This window comes from Salvia miltiorrhiza, chromosome 4, assembly GCF_028751815.1.
Source record: "Salvia miltiorrhiza cultivar Shanhuang (shh) chromosome 4, IMPLAD_Smil_shh, whole genome shotgun sequence".
Taxonomy (NCBI): domain Eukaryota; kingdom Viridiplantae; phylum Streptophyta; class Magnoliopsida; order Lamiales; family Lamiaceae; genus Salvia; species Salvia miltiorrhiza.
Window position 1 is genome coordinate 43704751 of NC_080390.1, and position 26983 is coordinate 43731733.

Sequence of the window (26983 nt, forward strand, 5' to 3'; positions counted from 1 at the left end):
ATCATACGCCTTAGCCATATCCAATTTGAAAGCAAAACCCCCCCTAGCTTTTGCCTTACTAAGCTTCATCGAGTGGAAAATCTCAAAAGCTAGCAAAGCATTATCAGTGATTTGCCTACCCGGTACAAACGCAGATTGACTTTCATGAATGATAGAAGGAAGTAAAACTTTCAACCTATTTGTGATAACCTTAGAGATAAGCTTGTAAACGACATTGCACAGGTTGATAGGCCGAAAATCAACATGAAGAGTGCATTTCTTTTTTTTCGGAATCAAGCAAATGAAAGTAGAGTTTAACGCTTTTGGACTCTCACCATGATTAAGGACTCGTAGGACCAAAGGGATAATATTGAACTTAAGAAAAGACCAACAGGAAGAGTAAAACAAAACAGGCATACCGTCGGGCCCGGGAGCCTTTAAGGGATGCATCTGTGAGAGAGCCTGGTGGACCTCCTCGCTCGTGTACGGGGCCGCCATCTGCCTGTTCATTTCATCAGTGACTATGGGGTCAATAGAGCTAAGCGTCTCCCGGGGATCATGAGAGGGCCCAGCCGTGAAGAGCTCACTGAAATAGGACCGAAAAATCTCATCCATGTCTGTGCTCTTTCTAATAATAGTTCCATCAGCCGAATGAATCTCACGAATTTGATTTCGCTTCTTCCTTCCTTCCGCGACCTTGTGGAAGAAACCCGTGTTACGGTCTCCCTCAGCCAACCAGTCGGCCCTAGACCTTTGTTTCCACATAAGTTCTTCTTTAGCTAATAACTCATCAAGATTCTTCTCAATGGCTCGCTGCTGCTCCTTCGTATCAGGCTCATTATGGGCTTTCTGTAAATCTGCCAGCTAGTCCCTGAGCTTTGAAGTCAGTTTTCGAACGTGCCCAAATTCATGCTTCTCCCAAATTTTCAGCTCCTTACCCATTGCCTCAATTTTTTCCTGAAAGTCGCTAGTAGAAGATATAGTCGCACCTCTGGCCCATAAATCCTCACAGAGAAGCTTACAGCGTTCATCTTTCATCCACATCGCCTCAAACCGAAAAGGTTTCGGTCGATTTTGGTTATCCTCCGCCGACTTTGTAAGAGCAAGCAAAATGGGGCAATGGTCACTAGACTTTCTTAAAAGATGAGTCACTTCATAATCCGGGAAAGCATCAATCCAAGAGTAAGATCCAAAAATCCTGTCAAGCCGTTCCAAAATATTATCAGATCCCGATTGATTATTGGACCAAGTGAAAGGCTCCCCCACGAAACCAAGATCCATGATAGAACAATAATCAACCACTTCCCGGAATGCCTCCAACCGAGAGTCCGGTTTTGGGTTACCACCTCTTTTTTCATAGTGGTAAAGAGTCTCATTAAAGTCTCCTCCAAAGATGAATCTATCTGTTACCAGAGGTAGAAGCTGCTTCATCAAATCCCACGTGAGAACATGTTCAGACGTGACACTCCATCCATAAATCCCTCCCAAGTCCCAGCTCGGATGAGTACCATCGTCAATAGAAGCTAAAATATGATGGTCCGAGGAAGATTTGATTCTGACCTGGCAGTTATCAGACCATAGCAAACAAAGACCACCCCGACGACCTCCATCCGTAACAACACAATCCACAGCAAAAAACTGCTCGAACCCAAACTTACCAATAATGGGATTCCACTCTTCGACACATAACTTTGTCTCCATGAGGAACACCACTTCGGGACGCTTTTGTTTGGCAAGCCAAACCAACTGTTGAATTGTCGATTGGTTCCCAAGCCCCCGACAATTCCAAAATAAGCAATTCATTGTGCCCGGCGGGATTGCTCCGAAGCAATCTCCGCCGATAGTGCAGAAGAGGAGGATAAATCATCAATGATCATGCTTTTAAGCCTTTTCTGAACAAGCTCAATAGCCACATCTTTGACAGGAGAAGCGGTACCCTCCACCTCGCGCGGGTACCGTTTCCGAAGGGAAGAAGGAATAGGTCTTGTGAGAGATTCCTGAGTTTTGGAGCTTGATTCACGTGGACATCTCGTCCAAGTTTTGGGACTGGCATTCAAAACTGAGGAGAGATAAGTTTGAGTAAGATTAGGGCTGCTAGGAAGGGAGCTTTTAGAAGGTTGTTGAATATTAAGGAGATCGATAAGGTCATGGGTTGGAATGAAGGGAGCTTCTAAGCTAGAAGCAGTATCTAGAGAGCTGTGTGAGAGATGTGGAGTATTTGTGTATGGGAGTTTGGGTAGGATTGAAGAGAGTTTGTTTGCAGGACCATTGTTATTAGGCAGTAAATCCGAAGCATTCTGGTAGTGGGTAGAGTTCATTCTGGTATCTGGCTGAAAAGAGCTTTGAGGAGTAGATGATTGGTTTAAGGTATTTTCCAAGGGCAACTGGATAGTGTTTTGGGGGGTGGAGATTTGGGAAACAGAAGGAGTTCTTGGAGTTATGGGAGTGGAAGTTTTCACAGTAGGGCAATTAGAATCATGCTGGATCCTATCTTCCGAATTAGTGCAGTTTGGTTTAATGGGATGAGAAGGTTCTGTAGCAGGCTGATTGAAGGATAAGGGTGGAGGTCGAGGACGACGGGAGAGGGGATGTTGGGGCCATTTTTCGGCTGAGTTTGGATGATGTTGGTGTCCTGGAGGGCGGATTCGTTTGAGGGGTGAAGCTTTTAGAGCCGGGCCATAGAGGAGATCATCGAAAAATTTACCGCTTTCATCATCTTCAACTTCTTGCTCACACGCCCGAGTATGGTGACCCAACACACCACATTTATAGCAAAATATGGGTAAACTCTCATATTTCAAGGGTATCCACAAACTTTGGCCTTCAAACAGAATTGTAATGCCTCTTAAAAGCGGTTTAGTAACATCAAAGCTCACTTTGAATCTTGCAAAACAACCAGAGTAGTTTGTAACCAAGTCAATCTCCTCAACCGAACCGACTTGAGCAGCAATATTTCTGAGGATCATCGGATGGGTCAGGCATCTCATGGGGAGGTCATATGCCCGAACCCAAAAGCTGCCCTTAACAATGTTAATATGTGATGGCTGAGCTGCTCCATCCAATGGTGCAATGGCAAAGAGGTGGCCATCAAAGTGCCAAGGTTGTCGCTTAAGAACCCAATCACGATCTTCACCGTTAGCGAAATTGAAAAGAAATAGATTCTTTCTCCATTCACGAGCCTCACACTCCACCTTTGTCTTCCACGCCTTCTTCATGATATCCATGAGGTGAAATCCATTAGGGTTTTTCGAACAAATCAGCTGCCCCATCAAGCAGTAAGAAAACGATTCAGATTTTGGATTATCATTGGAAAGAACATTCGACAGGTCAAGAATGGCAGTCTCTCGTTCAGTTCGCTCATCCGGCTCAGGCCCCGACCCTTGATCCCTTGAAGAACCGCCTTTCTCCATACCTGCAAGTCACAAACAAAACAAAAAGCCAAACAACAACCACACACACCAAAACGAAGAAGAGCACCACACAAAGAAAAACACAGAAGGCAGGGAAAATGAGAGGAAGAAAGAGAGGGGCAGACGGACTCGCCGTCGACGAGAAACTCACAAGGAGAACAGAAACCCTAGACTTCTAGAGGACGGAAACCCTAGACTCCTAGGGGACTAATGTTGGGAGCATATGTTTCTAACTATTGGATAATAGCTATTTTTAGTACTATTGGATAAAACTTTTTAAGATCGTTTTGTGATAAATTTTAAATTAAAATATCTATTTGAGCATTTTGGATATCAATCGAACTTAGATGTTTTATGTTATTGATTTTGTATTTTGTGGAGTTTAAGTAATATCATATAAAAATGTGGTATATGTACCTATATGCATTAACATGGAAACATAATTTTACTTATCTAAACGACCTTTATTTTTTCACACAAACAAACTACAATGTAAATTGTAACCAAGCGTTGCCCATTGGTTCTATACCCGATTCATAACTAGAAAGTTTCTCCGGCCCTTTCCTAATCGGGGCTAAAATCCCAGAAATTAAAAATGCCAAAATAGGAATAAGACTTGAGATTATTAGAAATGCCCAAATACTTCCAAAGAAAAAAAAAAAAAAAAAAAAAAAAAAAAAAAAAAAAACACTAGCTATTTACTTAATTAGGGTGTGTTCTCTTTAGTTGATAAATTTATCATGGAAAAATGAGGGACAACAAGAAAAAAAGTACTAGCTATTCACTCTGATTTTTGTGTGATAATATTATCCTTCTTTAAAGTGAAAAGAAGAAATAAAAACAGTGAATTTGTCGATCGTTTGTAGAAAATAAGAAGAAAAAAAAAAAAAGATACATTTGTAGGCATAAATTTTTATTATTCTTTCTATCCTCATAATAAATTTATTAGTCAAAGAGAACTCATCCTTGATGTATATATATCCCAAAAAACCTTTCGATCGGGTAAAAAGCATCTATAAGATCATAATATAATGACAAAGATTTTGAGGTTGAATATTTGAATTAATTTCACCATCAATTGGCTAGTTTGTTAACGTGGTTTTTACATAATATTGATTTGTGAAACCAATTTCGATGGCATAATAACAAGTTGGATAAGGTGTTTATATCATAAATTTTGGAGCTTCCGAATGACCTCATTATGTCATCATTGTGAATTAAACTAAGCAAATTAAATGTAAGCACGACAGATAAAGGGTTGTTTATGCAATCTAGTTAGGTCCAATTAGATGGAGTATCTTGAAAATCATGTTTTATTCCGTGTAAACTATTGGATGTACACGTATTAGTTTGTTAACAATTCTACATGTACCACAGAGTAGGCATGAAACTCAATCGAATAATTTTGGTATAATTTTGGTACGTCCGTATTCGATTTGAATTTTTGATATTTGAATATGAAATTTTATGATTTAAATATAAATATAAATACTTTTTTTGATTCGATTAGTTATCAAATACAATTCAAAAATTACAATATTGCAATTCGGTATTTGAAAATATTCGATATATATATATAATATTTATATTTTAAAAAACTAAAAGAATAAACTAGATATAAAGTAAAATACACAAAAAATAAGATAAAAATAAACAATAATAATAATAATAATCAAAACTTTGAAAAGACTTTGATTCCAAATATAATTCAAAGGAAAGTATTTTATTTGAAATATTATTTTAGAATTTTTCTCTATCAAAATCGTGAATTGAATATATTCTATTCGAATTAAATAGTAGGAAGTCGAATTGAATAATAGGAATTTTATAATCGAATATTAGCTTTATATTATTTAAAATACACTTGTAAAAAATAAAATGAATATTCGATTCGGTTCAAATATTCACAAATTAAATCAGTATATGAATCGAATACCAATAGTAAATAATTAAGATTCGAAAGATATTTGAATACTGATTCGAATATGTAATTATTTTACGAATATGAATCGAATTTAATAATATTCGATTCGATTCGTTTACATCCCCACCACAAAGATGACAAAAGTATGCAATTGGTATATAGCTTCAAACTGTACATGCTCTGCTCTACTTTATTTTACTTTTTACAATAACAATATTATTATTATTATTATTATTATTATTATTATTATTATTATTATTATTATTATTATTATTATTATTATTATTATTATTATTATTATTTAAGATGTATCAATAGAATAAAATATATGATACATGCAAAATAGTGTCACGAGAAAACTAATGTTAATTCAAACTTCTTAAGAGCCGGACGAAGATTGGCTCTCAAGTACAAAGGCAGAAGAGAGCTGAATTGCAACTCACGGTTTGCAATTCATGGTTCATTATCATAAAATCAAATGAATACTCATTGTTCATTATATAAGTATTGAGATCATAAAAATACAATGGTTTATTGTTCTTTGTTGGCTTCGAGCAAGTAAGTATTAGTATATGGAATAAATGCATCAATTAAAACTTTTTGTTATTTGTATTTTAAGCTAGAACTGATCAATTAGTAATATAAGTATCAAGTCTAATTAAAATTATCATGCAATTGTGAGCTGACTTCGTCCAGTTAAGTTATTATATCGGTAAAACGTAGGTTAGTTAGCAAACCTATTGATAACTATAAGCTTATCAATTGAACATATAACTGAACTTAAAGTGTTGACCTAATTACTCGCTTTTACTAGGAATTTTTTTTTTGATAAAATCTTAAATCAAATCATACAATTAGTTAGGTTGATTGCACGTGATGAACCCATTTTTTTTTCTCTTTTGAGTCAGTATTTAGGTCTAAATTGAGCCTTTTTTCTTTTGTTTTTCAGTTTGAGAGGACGTATTGTAGAGCACAAGGCGTGCAAGCACGTATATGTGGGCAGAACAAGCTTCATTCCACAAGAGAAGCAATAACTCGAAGTCATTAGTGGGCATAATATATTCATGCACTTTGCGAAATGGAGTACCGTACGAGATCGGGTCGTATTAAGGCTTCGAGCTAAAGAGATAGGGATTTGACCAGGGCGAACAACAGAAGGCAAAGGTGACAGGCCAAAGAGAAAAGCAGACTTTGGGCAACAATCGGACAAAGCGGCACACTCCATCACCCAAATGAGAAGGACGCTTACTTGCCAATGCGAGGAGATTCAGTAGATACTAGGGTTTTGCGCCGTAGGAAAGAATCTCTGTCAACCCTAGCACCCAAGACATCCTCCATGATTCATGTGTCAAGCCCTAGCCCACTGACACTCTATGAATAAGGGAGCATATACTTTAAACCTCATTCACACTCAATATTTATACTTTAAACCTCATTCACACTCAATATTTACAACATACCCTCCCTTTACTTTTACAATTTGGTGGACCCAATACTACCCTTTTAACACTAAAATCACATCTCTCAACTTTTTTATTAAAACTCGTGCCCTCCACTCCACCACACACTCTTTGTGGACGGAGGAAGTATTTTCTTTTATGCTTGTCTTTATTTATTTATTTTTTATGTCTAGCTAAGTTCTAATTCCTGGCTTGGGCTAAGTTGATTTTGGTATGAGTATTTAAATTGTGAGGTTGAATGTGGGCATAATAGTTTTGCATGTGTGTTCCCGAAGCACTAGGTCTTAATCAAATATAACTTGATCAAACTTAGAATATTAATCGGCCCGTAATGTTCTGGGCAAGATCGGGTTACAAACAATAGCCAGGGCAAACTGTGGAGATCTCCCACTTTGTATAATGTGACTGGTGCTGGCGAGTGGTCGTATGTCTTTTGGGCATGCTTCTGGTCATTTGGATCTGCTGAGCGTTAATGCGTTATAGGCAAACCCATATAACTACAGTTTGACATGGGGAATCTACTAGATCAGAGGGGGAAAATGAACCAATTCAACCCAAAACGTAGGGAGCAGATGAGGGCTAGGTGAGTATGTGTTTGGGACACCGTGACAGTGAGAGGTACATCTCACTCATCAAATAGCCTATAACCAATGACACATGCGCACAGTGAATATCCTTAAACTAATGACCGAAAATGTATACCATACCTAACAAGACTATGTCCAGATCGAGTTTTTTTATTATTAATATTTATGTGTTTTATTTCAGCTATTTACACACGATCAAAGTCTATATTCTATTCAGACCATATATAGTCCTGGCACTTAGAACAAAATGCAACCTTCTTTATAATTGTGACACTGTGATATCGAGTACCAAGATACATCGATTCTCTGTGAGATCTGCCCTATACTTGTCATTAGAGGAACCTGATAGCGGGCATAGGACAATTTACAAATTCATTTGCCCGAAGTCTTGATAATGGGCTTCGGCACCAGGTCAACTAATTGATTAAGCTAACAGAGAGTATGCTGATGAGAATTATATCTATTTGTGTACTTGTTGATGATAGTTCAATAACAAGAGAATTACAGCAGAAAGTAAATATCCAAAGATTTAACGTGTTTCGGAGTAAACTGCTCTTACGTCCACGATCCTAATAAAAAATGAGAATCCACTAACTTTGGATTTCTTGTTTTATGGCTGCAAGTTAGCCATTCAGTTTGAAACTTAAACTTAATCAAGGGTTAGATTAGATAAGATCAACGACTGAGATTTGGTATTCAACAAAAAAATGGTGACCGTTAGATTAGATAAGATCAACGACTGAGATTTGGTATCTATTCATTGAATATTTAGTGATCTCCATTGAACGCGACCATATATATATATACATATATATATATATATATATGGAGTGGATCATATAGATCCACCCCCTTATAATAGTATATAGATCTTAAATAAGGACCACATAAGGTATGTATGTGGCACGTTAGGAGAGTGACACGTAGCGGATGCCTTTCAAGGACTTCCAAGATAAAATACACACACAAGTAAAATAGGAATAAAAAATCCAGAAATTAATATATATATATATATATATATATATATATATTACCAAAAATTCATTTTTTTTCCCCGGCCATCATCAAAATTATGCATATAATTGAACACCAATCTGCATAAACATTGTTAGGTCTGGAGGGTCTCGAATAGGTGTATGGGGGGGGGGAATACACCTATAGGCTATTTTTCTGAAAATCAGAGGGATCTCAAGATAGAGATCAAAACGAAACTTTACACACAAACTAAGACGCCTGTTTACTGAAAAGAGTTTTGACCAAACAGGGTTGACGACTGATACTGAAATACTCTTCAGTAATGAGTTATCAGTTAAGTCACTGGAACTTAACTGATGCACGTTAAAGCTTCAGTCGAGTTTGCTAAAACAGAGATGCTATAAATCTTCTTGACTATCAGATGATAGATCAGTTAGACTGATAACATACGCAGCGTAAATACTTTTGTTTCGTAATAGCCTTTGTTGAGCACGTTGTTAGTCTTGGGTTTCTCTTTGTATTTAATCAGTATTCAGTTTATCAATTGTAAGAACATAAGTAGGAAAGTAAAACTGAAAGCTGTAAATAACACAGAGATTTTTACGTGGTTCGGAAAACACTTCCTACATCCACGGTCGGTTGATCAGACCAACAACTTTACTCCGCAAGTGCTTACGGGTGCACTGCAAACCGAATTCGTGTGCTTAACCGGGTGCACACCACCGAATCAACTGAAGATCCAATCTTCAATACCAACACTTCACTCGCGTTGGATTTCTCACTCCTAACACGAACTGGCACTAGGATCTCACGGAGTCAGAGTACCTTCCTGAACTCTTTTTCAACTCAAACACTCGATTCTATCGGTCGAGGGGAGGTTTGAAATCTTGCCAACTAAAGTTCAAAGAACAAGTTCTTTGGAGTTAGTTTTGACCTAGGCTCTGGATAAACAGGGGTTTGCCTAAGGTTTAAGAGAATGTATGTAATCAGCAGTGACAGATTTTTGGCTTTGGTATTTTCTTCTTTGATTCAAGCTTTGGAGAGGTTAAGCTTTGGCTGAGAAACAATTTTGGCAGAGTTTCAGCTTATGTCGTTGAATCGGTGAAGATTGAAGTGATCCTCAAGCGCTATTTATAGGAGAGGTCTTGAATAGATCCGTTGGCGGAGAACAACTTCAAGATTTCTTCCGTTGGAGAGCTTTTTGAATTTGGGCTGAGGCTTCAATCATCGAGGTTCCTTGTTTGGTGAGAACGGCTATGTTGAGGAGCAGGAGATGCGACGTCTCTGATAAAGTAGCCACCAAATAGGAATGACCTCTGCAGAGAAGGATGATCCTGAGATCTCTGCATTTAATGCGGCTGTACTTTTGGAGTACGTGACTTCCTTTGAACATTGGAGGTTCAGTCCGAGGAAGAATGTTTAACTGGTACTTGACTTTAGTATCAGTCCGCTGAATCCACGTGGCACGCATTAAGTATCAGTCCGCTGAATCCACGTGGCTACATGTGACAACTTAAGAAGACGACAAATTCAAATTAGCTGGGAAGAGAGAGGATGCAACGCCTGCGTCGCTGGAGAGGAGACGACGGAACATCTGTTTCTTCATTGCCCGAAAGCTGCGGCGGTGTGGGACCAAATCTTCCAATGGTTACACATCAAAACGGCAAATCCTAGAGGTACTCTCCATCATTACACTTCCTTCATCTCTGCTGCCAAAAAGAAGAAAGGAAGAAGATTGCTAAATGCGTTATGGGTGGGAACGGTTTGGACACTATGGGAAAAAAGAAACGAGAGTCGTTTTCAAGGAAAGATTTGGGATATTGAGAGACTTGTTTTACAGATCAAGGGTAGACTTTGGAGTTGGAATGAGGTCTATAAAGTTTTGGAGTTGAGAATCCCTTTCACCATGTGGTGCTCAAAGGGTTTCAATCTTTCCTTCTTGTTTTGATTGGCATCCCTGGTGCCTTGCTTTTTATCTTAATAAAATTTTAATTTTACCGATCAAAAAAAAAAAGTAATCAGTTTCGGACTGATTCTTCAACTGATACTTCAGTTGGCATTTTCAGTCTTCAGTCTTCAGTCCTTCGTCCTTCAGTCTTCAGTCTTTCGAACAACAACTAAACTAGAAAAGAACTCTAACACTTGAGTTCGAACAGTTCTAGTCTATTACAATCAAGGCCTATGGATTTTGGTATCATCAAAACAAGGATAAGGATATTCCATTAAGTTCCCAATAATTTTCCCATTTTTGATGATGTCAAAACCACACAACAGTTCTAGACAAACAAAAAGACTGAACTCAGAGCACAAGTTCTAAAACAGGGTGAATACTATTCCCCCTTAACAATAGAACCTAAAAACTTGTACTAAGAGAAATAACACAATAGTTCAAACACAGAACGAGGAGAAAACAGAAAAACATCAATCAGAGCCTGGACAAGGAGTCATTGTCTTTAGGTTGTGATCAAAAGAAGTTATTTTCATTATAGAAGATAACTGATAAGACATCAGTTGAGGTACAGAGCAAGACTTACAAGGGAGTAAAAACAAAACAAAAACACATGGGAAACCCATGGACTCCAGCAGTCTGCTTGGCTGCGCCTTTGAACTTCTTGATCTTCATCTTCAGTCTTCATATTCCTAAGCTTGTTCCATTCACACTTGTTTTCCGTTGACTTGAGGTCTCCCTGGCTAATCTTCCTCATGATCATCGTGATGATCATTTTGCTTAATCAGCTTCAGTCTTTTGATTTTCCCCCTTTTTGGCAACATCAAAAAGGTAGAATTGACTGAAGGATGAAGCTAAGACCATGCGAGGAAATAGAATCGCAGGATGGTCCAGAGAAAGATGCTGAGGGTGTGATGGAGGTGGAGAATATGAAGGTTTAGAAGAAGAAAGTGAAACATGGGGGTGAGAAGAAGAAAGTGGGGGAGACGAAGAAAGGGGCAGGGGTTGGATTGCGTGGCTTTCAGAGATGGAAGAGAAAGAACGGCCATCATGCAAACCAAAGGAGGGTGAGGAGAGGTTTCTTGATGGAGAGAGAGAAGAGTAGGTTGAGAAGTGTGTGGGAAAGGAAGATCGAATCAGTGACAGTCGTGAGGACAGTCACTGTCGATGACCCAACACCAGGTCCATGAGAAGAAGACCTTGTGCAATGGGTTGCGCCGGCTGACAACGAAAAGTGGTGGATAGTAGTGGATATGTAGTGAGTGGAGTTTGAGTCCCACTATTGTTGTGAGTGAAAATTTGTGAACCCTACTTCTATAAAGGAAAGTGGAAACGATATTGCGGACGGATCGAAATGGCAAATGTGAAAACGATATCGCGGACGGAAGGAGTATATCTATGCCATACACCTAATTTTGAAAAGGAAAAATAGGCTTGTAGAGGTTGGCAAAATTGGCTTTTTAATTTTCTTCTTTTCCATTTTTGCATGTAGTCCTTTTTCGAAAATATTATTGCTTAATCTCATTAATAATAATATATTTTTTATAGACACGAAAATTAAGAAGATAATATTTAGGATATAAAGTCAATGAAGATTACTTGTGTGTCATTATGAAAAATGTGTCATTAATGGAAAGTGTGTCAATGGAACAAATAAAAATAAAAAATGTATTATTATCAATGAACAGAGAGTAATACATTGTGAAGGATATTGTCTAAGCTCAACTAAGCACAACACAAATAAGAAGGAAAAAATAATTCGGCTTATTTTGGACTCTGTCATTCTTTAATTGTTTCTATCTAGCTACTTCATCATATTATATATATGGTTTATTTTATAATTAAGATGCTAGATATAAAATGCTACGCGAATTTATAACACCCAATTTCCATATATGAGCAACTCATCATATTTGAGAAATGGACGCATAGCAGAACCTAAACTTGATATAATTTCCTTTTTTCTTTATCGAATTGACATATACTACATAATTTTTCGTTGATAATACTCCAAGCACTCGCTGCAGCTCTCTATTTGAAATTGCTAAATTTATAGAACAAGTACGTCTACCCGTGCGATGCACGGCGAGCGTCAAAATTAAAAGATTTGTTAATAAATATATTAAATAAAATTAAAATATAAACAAATAAAATTATTTAAAAATAATAATAATCCACGTCAATAATGCAATAAAGAACCTAAATCCGAAAACACGTAAATTTTCAATTTGGTATAAAATATAATCATAATTATAGTAATTAAATAAATATTTTATACTATATAATATTAAGATAAATATAAAGTCAAATTATATTTAACTGTAAAAAATATTATTTAGATATTATTTTTTTAACCGATATTATTTAGATATTGTATTTATATTTTCTATATTCTTGTGACTTCAATCTCCTAGCTTTTAAAAATATACATGTCCTACTTTTTTTCATAATCCAAATTTCTAGTTTCGTACCCGTGCGATGAACATTATCAAAATTTGTAGAATTTTACATACATAAAAAAATCTAATTAAACATACATATAGCAATATCTTAATATACACAATATAATAATATGGATAAAAGTATCCATCAAACACTATAAAAAAGGCACCAACTAATTTAGATGGAACAATTTAAAAGATAATTTAGATAATTTTTTCATGAACCCACACAAATTATTAGATTTTCGTAAAAAAAGAAATCATAAATCTATTGTTGTGAAAAAATATCCTCATTTTTTTGTTTAATAAAATGTCATTATAAATTTTAATTTATAAAAAATACTATTTATACCTTCTATGAGCATACACCCTAAGAAAGAGTATATATAGTTGAAAAGTAAATGTGTTTGACCTCATAGTAAAGTGGTATAGATTGGCACTAAAGATCTCAAATTCAAGTTTACTGTCTCAATAACATTTTATTTATTTAAATTTCAGTTTTTTTAAGTAAAATTGATAGTATAATTATTAGAGCAATCCAAACACATGACCAAATATATGAAAACAATTAAGTACTCTATAAGTCTTACCCCTCTACTAAAAAAAGTATAAATGCTGCAAAATGGGGGGGGGGGGGGGGGGAACTATTAATATTGATGAAAAATTAAATTCATGAATTAAATGAAAAACATAAACAAAAATTTGTACTAAAAATAATACAGGCACTAATAATTAAAATTATACAATTGTATTTCCATAATAATCATTCACAAAAAAATTATGTGCAAGTAAAGAAAAGAAAATGGAAAAACAAAAGGAAATAAATAAATTTAATTAAAAGAAAAAATGAAATAAACAAATGATATAAAAAGTAAAATAAAATGATAATTGAAGAAAAAATAAAATAAGAGAGAGGATTGAGAAAATAGTTTTGTTTGAAACTTAACTTGCAATATCTTTATCATCTCAAATTTATTTTTAATATATTATATATCAAATTAAAGATATTATCACACTCTTCAAATTGATATGCATATTGAATATTTTATTATTAGTTAAAATGTATAATTTTTTAGAAGAGAGAAAATAAAGAAAAAAAAACAAAAGATAAAGGAAACGAAAAAATGAAAATGAAAACCGTAAATTAGCATGAATATAGAATTGTCATTTGATTAGTCAATAACTGATTTTTTAAATAATGGCGCTAATTTGTTACCGTTAAAAACTGCATTATTATATTATATATAGATATAGATTTATTGATGTACAAGATTAAAACTAATAAAATATATCTTAAATAGCGGCAAAAGGTGTTATATTTCATTTATTTATATATATATATATATATATATATATATATATATATATATATATAGAGAGAGAGAGAGAGAGAGGTTCAGGAAAGAACCATAAATAAAAGAAGATCGGAGAACCATTTTCAGCCATTCGATCATCAAGATCTACGGTGGATGCATCATCTTGTTGGATGAATGCAGATCCTGGGTTCGAATCCTGAATGGAGCATTTTTTTTTATTTTTTTTAGTGCATTAATTTTAACAGCGGATGCATTAATTTTTACAGTGAATGCATTAGATTTGATGGTTCTCCCGTTCTCACAAATAATGTAGTTCTCTCTAGAACCACACCCTATATATATATATATATATATATATATATATATATATATATATATATATATATATATATATATAGGGAAGGGAAGGGCTATAGTAAAAACAACTCTTAAAATAAAAACAACAAACCCGCAAAAATGTATGAATTTTATGTAGAACACGTATGAAAACACTTATTAACATATAAAATATGAATTATTTTTAGCCTTTAGATCATCAAGATCTACGGTTGATCCATCACCTTGTTGGATGAATTCATGATCCGAGTTCGAATCCTATAGATAGCAAAAAAATTATTTTTCGCAATTCTTACCTTTATGCAGCGGATTCATATGCGTTCTACATAAAATTCTTACATTGTTGTTGGTTTGTATTTTTTATTTTAAGAGTTGTTTTTACCGTAGTCCTTCCCTATATATATATATATATATATATATATATATATATATATATATATATAGGAATTAGTTCAATTGAGATTTATATATATTTTGAGATTTTGAGATAAATGAACATATAAGTACATTTTGATGAACTTATCAATCAATTTTTATGAACGCGCGTTGGTCTGGGGTTCAATTCCTGCAAATGACGTGTTTTTTTAATAAATTAAATAGATTTATATGTTCATCAGTTATATTGGTTACGTTCAAAGAATTTATTGATATGTTCATTTATTTCAAAATCTCAAAATATTTAAGATCTCACCATATATAAAGGATCTCATTGAAACGTTCCCTGTAAATATACAGGGAGAAGATCAAATGAGAATAGACAATGATTGCATAAGCTGCTTGTAATGATTGTATAACGAAATTCAATTAATTAGATAAAATTTTCGCTCCCTCCAGGATTCGTACCCAAATAAAAAGTTTGTGCAGTATTATACTGCAACTTATGCAACACTATATACTGGCTTATGCAATCATTCTCATTTCTCACGGAAGATAGCATTCTCAGTATAACTCATCTATATATATATATATATATATAGAGAGAGAGAGAGAAGGGCTAGCGTGAAAACACTTCTTAAAATAAAAATAAAATGAATTCATCCAACAGGGTTACGAATCAACCGTAGATCTTGATGATCTAAGGGTTGAAAATTATTTATATTTTATATTTTAAGAAGTGTTTTTATTTTAGCTCTCATATATATATATATATATATATATATATATATATATATATATATATAGGGAGAGGTTCAAATAAGAACCACTAATAAAATAAGAACGGATAACCATTTTAAACCATTCGATCATCAAGATCTACGGTGGATGGATGCAGGTGCTGGGTTCGAATCCTGAAGGAAGCAAAAAAATTATTTTTTTCGGATGCATTAAATTTAATAGCGGATGCATTAATTTGTATAGCAGATGCAGTAATTTTATTGGTTCTTATGTTCTCACGATAATTGTGGTTCTCATTATAACCGCACCCTATATATATATAAGGTTGGGATCTATGGAGAAGTCAATATATTTTATTCTGAATAAGTCAATAACTTACTGAATAAATCAAAAGACCGCATGAATAGACATTTATTCATAAACACGCCACCTTCAGGATTTGAACCCCAGACGGCCTTCAGTAAATTTATTTTGTTCAGTAAAATTATTGGCGTATTCAGTAAATTTATTGACTTATTCAAACCGGCCTTCTCCTTCTCTCAATATTTACCATTCTCTATTGATCTCTTCCATAAAAAATTAGTTTCTTTTTGTCATTTGGGACATCCACAAAAAATAGTCTCTTTTCATTTTTATAGACTTTTTTATCACATGATAGTTTATCTTTTTCATTTACAATATAATTAATTATTATTATTATTTTTTTTTAAGTGAAATTCTTTTTTCATTTACATTCATACAGTATTTTATTATTTTCTTTTAAAATTTGTATTGTTTCCTTTTAATATTATTTTTATGGACAGAGAGTAGCTTTTCTTTTTATCAGGAAGCAATGAGCATGCTTGGGAACTGGGGCGGTGGCAGAATCACAGATCCATGCGCCTAATCTCTATTGGTTTCTTCAAGTGGATAATTGGCCCCTCAATGCTTATATATATACTTATACTCTTTATATTAATTAATTCGTATCATAATATCATTACCCAAACTGAAATTCTACGTTGGGTAATCTGTCGTGGGACATTCAAATAATGCCAACTTTTATTAGTAATAAACAGCAAGGTTTGAAGACTGAAGTTTAAACCTCATCGCTCGTTTTTCCTCGAACCAAAAAAAGAAAATCTGTGATTTGGTAAAAAAAAAAAAAAAAAGTTAGTCTAGAACAGTTAAGTTTCTGTTTATTATCGGTTGAACGTCATGGACTCATGGGTTTTGATAACAATTCGTTGTTTATGTAGTAAATGTCTTTAATCATGCAATCACAAGAAAATGAATTTGTGGATATGACAAGATCGAATTTGAAACTTATATACAATTTGGTGGAGTCTCATGTGAATTTGGTTTTGGATATCAACTAGATTAATTAGTAGGATGATTTTTCTTATATACAGATTAAAATACAAATAAACATGGCCTGCTATTAATTTGAATTTGTTTGGATCTTAATATATATCATCTTACAGATTTTGAAATGTGAAATAGACTCTCACAAGTTTTTGAGTAATAAATTTAAACTTGTAAATGGATAATTTTAGTACAAAGGAGTAGGGGTTAAAGCTCTAATATATACTCCCTCCGTCCACCAAAAATATGTCACTTTACTTTCGGCACGGATTTTAATAAAATGTGAGTGAAGTTGGTAGTGGAGTAAGGGTCTCACTTTAAATGTGAGTGGAATGGTGTAGACCCTACTACTAAAAATGGATGTGGCATTTTTTTTGTGGACGGACGAGAAAGAAAATTGTGGCATATCTTTGGTGGATGGAGGGAGTAATATATAATATATTAATAAGTTATATATATGGTTGAGAATTAACTGAGTTGTGTATTTTATTTCCACAAATTCTTTTGTGCACCCGGGTGCACGGTGCACCTGGGTGTACAGTGTCATTTCGATAATATGATAGTGCAGGGGCGGAGCCAGGATTTTTTTTTGGGGGGGGGGACTGAACTGTTACGGGGGTTCGGGGGCGGTAGCCTCCGAAATTTTTTTGGGGGGGCATTCAATACATTTTAGACATTTTTTACTAAAATACAAATATAATCATAATAATAACAACATTTTTATAGATAATATAGTTCAAAACATTTACTAAATTTTTTTTTTGGGCATTCAATACATTTTAGACATTTTTTACTAAAATACAAATATAATAATAATAATAATAATAATAATAATAATAATAATAATAATAATAATAATAATAATAATAATAATAATAATAATAATAATAACAACATTTTCATAGATAATATAGTTCAAAACATTTATTAAAAATTTTTTTGGGGGCATTCAATACATTTTAGACATTTTTTACTAAAATACAAATATAATCATAATAATAACAACATTTTTATAGATAATATAGTTCAAAACATTTAGTAAATTTTTTTTTGGGGGCATTCAATACATTTTAGACATTTTTTACTAAAATACAAATATAATAATAATAATAATAATAACAACATTTTCATAGATAATATAGTTCAAAACATTAGCTAAATTTTTTTGGGGGGGCATTCAGTACATTTAGACAGTTTTTACTAAAATACAAATATAATAATAATAATAATAATAACAACATTTTCATAGATAATATAGTTCAACATTTACTAAAAATTTTTGGGGGGCATTCAATACATTTTAGACATTTTTTTACTAAAATACAAATATAATAATAATAATAATAACAACATTTTTAGACATATTATAAAAAATAAAAAATAAATAAATAAATAAATAAATTCAAAATTTGGGGGGGGCTCTAGCCCCCCTGGCTCCGCCCCTGTGATAGTGTCATTTCAATATATTGTTAGTGTCATTTCGCGATAGTGTTATTTATATAACATGATAGTGTCATTTGTAAAACAAAATAGTGTCAGTGTCATTTCAAGATAGTGTTAGTGTTAGTGTCATTTAGTGTAAGTGTTAGTGTCATTTTGCACCCGAGTGCACAGGAGACCACCTCTTTTATTTCTCAATCATGCGTGTGTACTATATTTTCAAAGACAAAATTTACCACTTAAATATATATTATCAGCTTATCATTTTAGTCTAGCTATGACACATTCAGATACATGTGTGATGTATTGCTTACATAAACACATTTGAACAAGTCAAATATAAGTATTCTTTTTCCATTATAAAAACAAATGACATATCCACTTTTACTTTGAACGTTCTAATAAATCGGACAACTTTTTATCTAAAATATTTAATTATCTTCTTGAATTATTATTCTTGCGTTTTGTATTACATAAATATTGTCCTTATAGGAGTACGCGGTTTATGCTCTTTTTGACTTGGATATAGTGCCAAAAATGACAATAAATTAGACATTGATCCATATAGTTGAGTCCATTTGTAGGTCATTTGCAATGCCACCACACCACAAATGACAAAAACACCCCCACTCCCACTCCCACCCCCACCACCGCCAACCCTAACACATTCTTTGCTAGCATCTTCTCCATTTCATACATTGTTATCTGTTATCACTTTCATTATGAATCATTGTAGTTTACAATGATAATGGGCTCAAAACATCATTGCATTCTATACCTTTTTTATTGTCCCTCAAATTTATAACCTTATCTTTTCCAATCACACTTGATGAAATTTCTACATAGTTCCGCTTCTTGCCAAGGTGTAGCAATTTGGTGGTAGGGTGGGGGTTGAGTGGGGGTGGGGTGGGAGGGGGGGCGAGACATTTTGTTTTGGGGGCACTTTTGCACTCATGTGCTGACTTGTTTCAACCATTTTCTAACACATCTCAATCACTTTTTGCCTTTGTGTGAAGTTTTGTTAGGATTGAGTACTTTCTATTGCAATATCTTTGGAATTGTTGTGTTTCGTCTTTAATATTTGGTATTTGCTACTTTTAAGTTGCAAAAGGAAAAGGTTATTTAATTATTATATCCGCTCAAATCTTCAATGTCTATTGGTTGACAGATTGAGGATTAATCATGGTTTTGTCCGTGGCTGTGTTGCGTTGGGGGAATGATGCCACGTTAGCAAGGTCCATGATTGTCAAAAAGAAAAGAAAACAAACAAAATAAAAAGGAGATATGACACTTAAACTCACATACATCATCAGTCTTCTACCATAAATTTTTAGGTAATATTCAACTGTTACTGAATATTAAAGTATCATATGATATGTCTTCTTATACGTAAATTACAAGCATGCATGCAAACTGCGCGACGCATCTGCAGTTCGTACAGAGTTTGGTTTATTTAAATTTGTTTTGTTATTAAGCAGTAAAATAGTAAGGAATCAATGGTGTGTGTTCGTAACAATTACTTGTACCATATTTGTCGGCATAGCTCGAGTTCCATAATCACTCAACAGCCAAATATCATTTAAGGCCTATAACCTATTCTAGCCCAGCCCAATCGGACCACCCTACCATTCCACTACAAGGCTCCAACTATGGTCCAGCCCACATAAAGAATTTTATAAATCTTTTTCTTGTCAATGTAATACCCTCTACGTCCACAAAAATATGTTACGTGAAATTAATTACTCGCTTCATTCACTAAAAATTTACACTTCGTGAACGATACAAAATTTAATAAATGTGAATGGATTTGTGAGTGGAATAAGAGTACCACTTTAAATATGAGTGGAATTGTGTAAACCCTACTACTATAAATATTAAAAATAGCAATTCTTTTGTGGGCGAACCAAAAAGAAAATTGTGACTTATTTTTCATGAAAGGAGGAAGTATTAAACATTTTCGTATACGAAGTCTATAATCTCGACCTACAAGAGGATTTTATTTTGTTTTTTCTCTTTCAGTGAAACGTCCAACTTTAACCACAAAGAATAAAAACTATTCAGATGAACGAGTTATGTAAAATTCACACTGCCTACACAGGCTACATGTATGGATGATCCGCTCATAAAGTTGCTCATTTAGTTCTACAAATGAAGATCATGTATATGCATACCTGGTTAAGAGCATCCGCAATGGGATTCCTTGATAGCCTACTTGATAGTGGTTGTGTTATTGAGTAGCTAGTGCTGCATTGGAGTTCCTTGATAGCCTACTTGATTTTTTTAGTTTTTAAAGAGGAGAGAGAAATTTTTAAAGAGGAGAAGAGAATTAAAAAAAAAAAAAAATTGCACTCGAGCATACTCGATAACTCGAGTAGCACTCACTTGCAACGGCTACTCGAGTGCAATACTCGAGTTCGAGTAAGCTATCGAGGATAGCGTTACTCATGCTCTAATAGCATTAATGTACAAATGAAGTCCACTCAAGGACATATTTATAAATAAAAAAAATGCTATATGAAGGAAAACATAGCAATACATAGAATTTTACTGTCCACTATGTTATAAAGAGGGTGAATTGAACTTCAAAGACAGCACTGAAAGCCTGTAGAAATTAGAATCCTGAACTAAATAATTACAGAGTCTAATATGGCTGGTGCACAAAAAGTGCATAGCTTTTCATAATTTCATCCAGGAGTAATAAACAGTTTCAGATGACAAAAAAGTGATTCCCTCTACTAATTTCCAATTAATTAATTTGAACAGAGGTTAGAACAAAAGAAGTATCTTCTGTTTCAAACCTAATCATGAACCTGGAACTACTACATGCTGCTCTGTATATTGACAAAAATTTACAGTTTAAACTAACCTCAACTAAGTTCTAGCTTAATTTCCACAGCATTAGCAGCATTGTATTCCATGACCTTTGTAGGGATAGCAGTAGAGATTATGGTACCTCCGTTATATCCATCCATAAGCAACTTCCCAATCTTCGATCTCCACTCAGATCCATCCTTCTCATTCCTCCTGTCATGAAAAACCCGGTCATAGTAGTTGAGCATTGAGCCAAGACCAGTGTTTGGTATCCAACCATATTCCATCAACACCTTTGCTTCTCCCTCGCTCAAATCATCACCAACCTGTAAGTTACATTGGTAACAAGGAATTAACGACCATATAGACCTGAGAAACAATTAAAAGCCAAAATAGAAAAATAATCCAGTTTGTAACGTCTTATATTTTAGCTGCTAGAACTAGTGTTAAGTACATCTTAGTTGTGATGTACTAATTCACATTATTTCTTGCATGACCGAAAGCTAAATGCAGAACAGAAAGTATAATACTGTGCAAAAGAGAACTAACTCAATATGTTTAAATTCATAAAAGCTATGATAGAAGGTAATCACCATCAGTGCTCTGTTCTCAATTAAAGTAATCCTACTACAGCTAGTAAGCTTCATTGCAGTAACTAGTCGTTTGATTTGCCAAGCTATAGGCAATGAATCTGCCAATTCAAAAAAGTATGTCGCATAACCATACTCGGGACGTTCAAGCACTATCCTGTAGACATGAAAATATAAGCACAGTCCATACCTTTTTCAAGATACTTCTTAAGACTATTGATAGTTTCATAATATGATAATTGCACAAATGTCACCTGTTGTGCCTTTCAAAGACAAAGATAAATGATTGGAGATCACGGCACCATCCCCATTCAACCGGCCAACGTCGAAACTGTAAATATCGAGCCTGCAAGACAAATGAGCCAATCCAGTAATCAGCAGAATCAAAAGAAAAATGATTGTTCATGGTCAGATCACAGAGAAGATGATGCTCTTGAATTAATGGACAGCACGAACCAAATTACAGAGCAAGAAATACCTGCTCCACAAGTGAGAACAAACATTCCAAACAGTAATTAACCCTCTCCCCCTTTGAGCATCGCAATGGAGCATACTTCAATAAAGATTCCCTCTGAGAGAAAAGCTGTGCAATTATAAACAGATCAGACCTTCATTTAAGGTACCACAAAATGCAATCCAACTTGTATATATTAATATATTATTAATGGTTGATTTGCATCTATATCATTATCAACCATGCTACTAGAGATACATGAACAGATGAAATATGGGCAAGAACTGGAAATAGATGAGCAACATAGAAATGAAAGAAGATCTTAGCAGCAATAGCAGGAGGCTAGAATAATACATTCATAATTCAGTATACTGAAGGATTACAGAATAAGTATAGTCGAATCACTATCCCTATACCCTTAGAGGGCGTTTACTTTGGAGGATTAGCCTTGATAGATAAATATAGAAAGGCTAATCTCTTGTTTACTTTGATGGATTGAAACTTTGGGATATCTCAAGGCCCTTGATTATTTCTACCATTTAAGCTACTTTTGCTTGATTCTTTTCCCATTGAAAGGGTGGGATTGGAGAAACCCTACTCTTGAGGATAGAAATAATCAATGTGCCTATTTTATATGGATGTTGAGCAAGCATATGAATCTAGAACTCCATAAGATATTCCTTTGACCAACATCAAATGAAATAATTATTCTGCGCTTTAGCCCCAATACACTTGGGAATATCATAGTTTTACGCGAACATATTCCGACAAACCTAGGTTTAGACTTTCCACATTGACATCTTTCATTCCCTCCAACAATTCAGTGATAGCAGTAATCTTTTAATTATTTACATTGCCCACTTTGGAAGGTACAAGTTTCTTGAGTTTTTCAGTGCAAAACTATTCCACTACCTTATGTGTGAAGCCCCTAGCTCAGATTTTATCATACACAATAAGGTTGACTTTTCTAAATTTAAAAAACCACATAAAAATGAAGTCGTATCTTTCATGAGCTAAGACACAGTCGACGTTTTACATGCAAGTACAAGAAAAAATAAAGGAAAACATCATGAAGACAATATGGTAGCACACCAGATATTCAATGAATAAAGAGGAATAGTTGTTCATGGATCTTGTAACCATAATTACCAACTCAAAGATTAAATAAATTATTAAATATTAAGAAGTTGTCTATGGCTAGCTTACATAATATACACATAGCAAATATCAAGAGAAAAAAAGCCTCACAAATCATTTGTCCAACCTTTGTTATGACTTCTTCGAGCTCCCCAAAGCTGTCTTCCGTGGATGAATCATCCAAAGCATCATTGCTTTCTGGTTCACCATAAAGCTTAATTTCATCAACTGTAACACCTTTGTCAATCAATACCTGTCCATGATTAAAGACATCAGCATGAAACCAAATTTCAGCACGAGAACAAGCAAATAACTGCCTAAGCTACCTGCAAGAGTCCAGGGGCATCTTCTTCCATTGCAGTTTCAACTGAATCCCTGCAATTAGCACCAGGCAAAGAAAATAAAAACAAAGTTAATTATGGGTACCATTTCTGGATATTATATTCAATCTAAAATGCTGAGGAACATACGTGGCAGTTTTTCGTCTTTTCCTTGGGCGGTTGATTTTCAGATGGGCAGGTTTTGAATCTTTTGATCGATCTAGTCTACAACCGGAGGCAGAATACATCATTTTGCTCATAGATTTTGGACTTTGGTCGGTGTTCAAACTAGGAGCATTTCTCGATGACAACAATTTCATTCGCTCCCTCAACAACATATGATCCAAGTCATCTTCATGTGCATCACCAGCAGTCTGAACTTCAGCTTTCACAAGGACAAAGTTACTATATGACATTTGATCCACAGTACTGACATTCGAACTCCGAAATTCATCAGGATTTGGAGGTTCAACTTTAACATTTGCTAAGCTCGGTATATGTGGAGTTTGCACAATTCGACTATCACCAGATAGATAACACGATGCCTGTGAATAGATTACATTTAGACCAAAACTCTAAAAATAAAACTCAAATATCATATTCATCACATTAAAATCTAAATGACTCTGTTAAGACCCTAGTGGATGATCATAACAAAACATACTGCAAAAGTTAATTGATCATGTGAAATATAGAACAAATAAATTACAAACTAGTTAAGTCCCACTTCAAATTGTCAATAAAGAGAAAACCACCTCCAGCACTGGCGAAGACAATCCCAAGCTTTCACTGCAAAGAACGGAAGGCAAAAAAAAGAAAAATTCAATAATAATATGTAACTGCTGAATGAAGAGGATATATAAATCTTTTTTCTAGTAAGGAAAAAACTTGTGGCAAATTTCAGAAGTGGTTCAAACTTATTACTAACCCTACAAATTACCAAAATCAGATATGTTTTGCCACCAGGTAAACTTCCAAATGATGGTCTTGCCTACTTTTTTTTATTGTCCCTCAAACCTAGGGCTGAGATATGAAATGAGTACTACACAAAGACAGAATAGAAGGACCTGATGTCTAACAAGGCTATCAAAGCGTTATAGAAAAAAGAAAAGGAAAAACTGAACCTTGCTACCAGCCTCCTTAGTCGTTCTTTTAGAACCACATGATCCAGTTCGTCCAGAAATTCAAGCCTCGTCTCAGCTTCGATCCCAACACCGTTTGAGATATTCATACAGGCCCCCAAACAACTCTCCACACCGTTTTCACCATCTTCGGTCTTCACTTTGATAGGATTTTCAACAACCAGCGATTCTTGAAGAGAACTTCTCCCAACTGAACCACCTTTCTCAGATACTCCAGCAGCAGGAACATGACTTGATTTCACGCACTTATGTTCAGAGTCCTTTTCATGGTTAAAATCTCCCAAATGGCCTGTAGTTTTAAAATTATGAAAACAACAGCGAAATTTCGATTATTGGGGCAAAGGAAAGGAGCCTTACATTTGTTCTGAAGTTGCTCAGATTTCAATTCCGAGTCGACGGAGATGCGATTGCTCGCGAACAGCAACTTGAGGCGCTGTTTGAGGGGCATGCGCTCGAACTCCTCCGACCACTCCGTCTTTTGAGCGCCGTTTTTTGAAAGGATTTCAGAGTGAGCCATAATCGTAAATATCAAGCGACGGACTCCGCAGCTACAAAGCTTCTCGAAAGGCCATCTTAATAGAGTTGTTGTAGAAAAAGTAATAGGGAAACAACCTAGGGTTTTTGGTACACCCGCGCGGTTGTGCGTGGGAGAGACGGAGAGAGTACAATCAGTTGGCGGGCAGTGTGTGAGACGACAGAGATTCCGAAACCCATTGTTTTTTTTTTTTGATGAAATTACATTATAAATAATACAAACCACACACACCCCACCTAGTGATTATTGTGGCCGAGAGTATTCGAACCTGTGACCTTTTGGACAACAGGCAACCACCCCAACCACTAGGCCATCCCAAAGGGACTACCGAAACCCATTGTTGATCTCATGAGAGAGAGACAAAGAGAGAGAGGTGTACTAATTGACATATTCCATGGGCTTTTAGAAATCACTTCTCTCATTCTTACGAAGAAAGCCCATTCTCAAAATGTTAGTACTCCCGCCAAGCATGACCCATTTTTTTTTTTTTTTTGTCCCACGAAATTTGATCTGTTTTTTAAAATAGCAAAAATTAGCGAGGCACGATTAGGAAACTTGCAGTTGGTCTAGAAATCAGTAAGAGCACCATTGGTAGGTGGGTGAAATCTGGAAAAATCAGAGCACACACAAGTGCTCTAAAACCATATTTGACAGCCACCAACAAACTATTGAGGCTGCGATTCTCACTTGAATCCTTAGAATTGGATAGAATTCTTAATAAAATCAAATTTAGAGATATGCATAACACCGTGCATATAGACGGGAAGTGGTTTTACATTACTCGAGGTTCACATAGATACTACTTAGCACCCGGAGAGCCCGAGCCACACCGAACATGTAAAAGCAAGAAATTCATTACCAAGATCATGTTTATATGCGTTGTAACAAGGCCATTGATAGCAGAAAATGGCACTGTTTTATTTGATGGTAAAATAGGTATATTTCCATTCACCATCCAAGTTCCAGCTAAGAGAAATAGTAGGAACAGACAAGCTGGCACACTTGAGACTAAAGCAATCGAGTCAATCACAAAAGAAGTGATTAAAAATTGTTTAATCAACAAGGTACGGCTGTCGCACTTAGATTATTTATGCAATTAATTAATGCAAATGTATCTAGTGTTGTTGTCTCAGATTATAATATCATCATCGACATGTTTAGTTTCTGTTCTTACCATGTTTAGTTTCTGTTCTTACCATGTTTAGTATCTGCTGTTAGCAATGAAATGCACAAAACACACAATCAGCATATAAAACTCATCATTTCATAATATAAAACTCACCATTTCAGAGCATATAACATTTTAACAGATCATACCAGCCATAATGGCTAAGTGGCCAGAGGGAGCTAGCAAAGATATATTCATTCAACAAGACAATGCAAGACCTCACATACTGGATAATGATCCAGATTTCAGGAAGGCAGCTAGTCAAGGAGGCTTCAACATTATACTCACACAACAACCACCAAACAGCCCAGATTGTAATGTAAATGACTTGGGATGGTTCCGAGCCATTCAATCGTTACAAGTTGAGACTGCGTGCAAAACAGTAGATGAACTATTGAAAGCAGTTGTGGATTCTTTTGAGAAGCTATCACCCCATACTCTTAATGTTGTTTTCCTTAGTTTACAGGGATGCATGATGGAAATCATAAAGTTTAAGGGGCAGAATTGTTACAAGATTCCACACATGGGAAAAGATGCACTCAGAAGGTTG

At 34.8% G+C, this 26983-nt stretch overlaps 1 protein-coding gene across 1 annotated transcript; it reads right to left on the reverse strand.

Annotated features, from left to right (window-relative positions):
• Positions 1-20908: 20908 nt before the first annotated feature.
• On the reverse strand, positions 20909-25443 carry LOC131021881 (uncharacterized). Its single transcript, XM_057951207.1, has 10 exons — positions 25088-25443; positions 24713-25019; positions 24344-24377; positions 23739-24133; positions 23595-23643; positions 23396-23521; positions 22156-22260; positions 21932-22023; positions 21681-21834; positions 20909-21413 (listed from the first exon to the last, which is right to left on the reverse strand). The coding sequence occupies exons 1-10, from the start codon at positions 25245-25247 to the stop codon at positions 21144-21146; spliced, it is 1692 nt and encodes a 563-aa protein (XP_057807190.1). The 5' UTR covers positions 25248-25443; the 3' UTR covers positions 20909-21143.
• Between the last annotated feature and the right edge of the window lie 1540 nt (positions 25444-26983).

Bases quoted from the DNA above. Each gene is read 5' to 3' on its own strand.
- LOC131021881 (XM_057951207.1), bottom strand. From the start codon at position 25,247: ATGGCTCACTCTGAAATCCTTTCAAAAAACGGCGCTCAAAAGACGGAG. The intron at 24,134-24,343 runs GTGGTTTTCTCT...ATCTATTCACAG, and splicing joins TGTCTTCGCCAGTGCTGGAG to GCATCGTGTTATCTATCTGG. The intron at 21,835-21,931 runs GTGACATTTGTG...TCATGTCTACAG, and splicing joins GTCTTTGAAAGGCACAACAG to GATAGTGCTTGAACGTCCCG.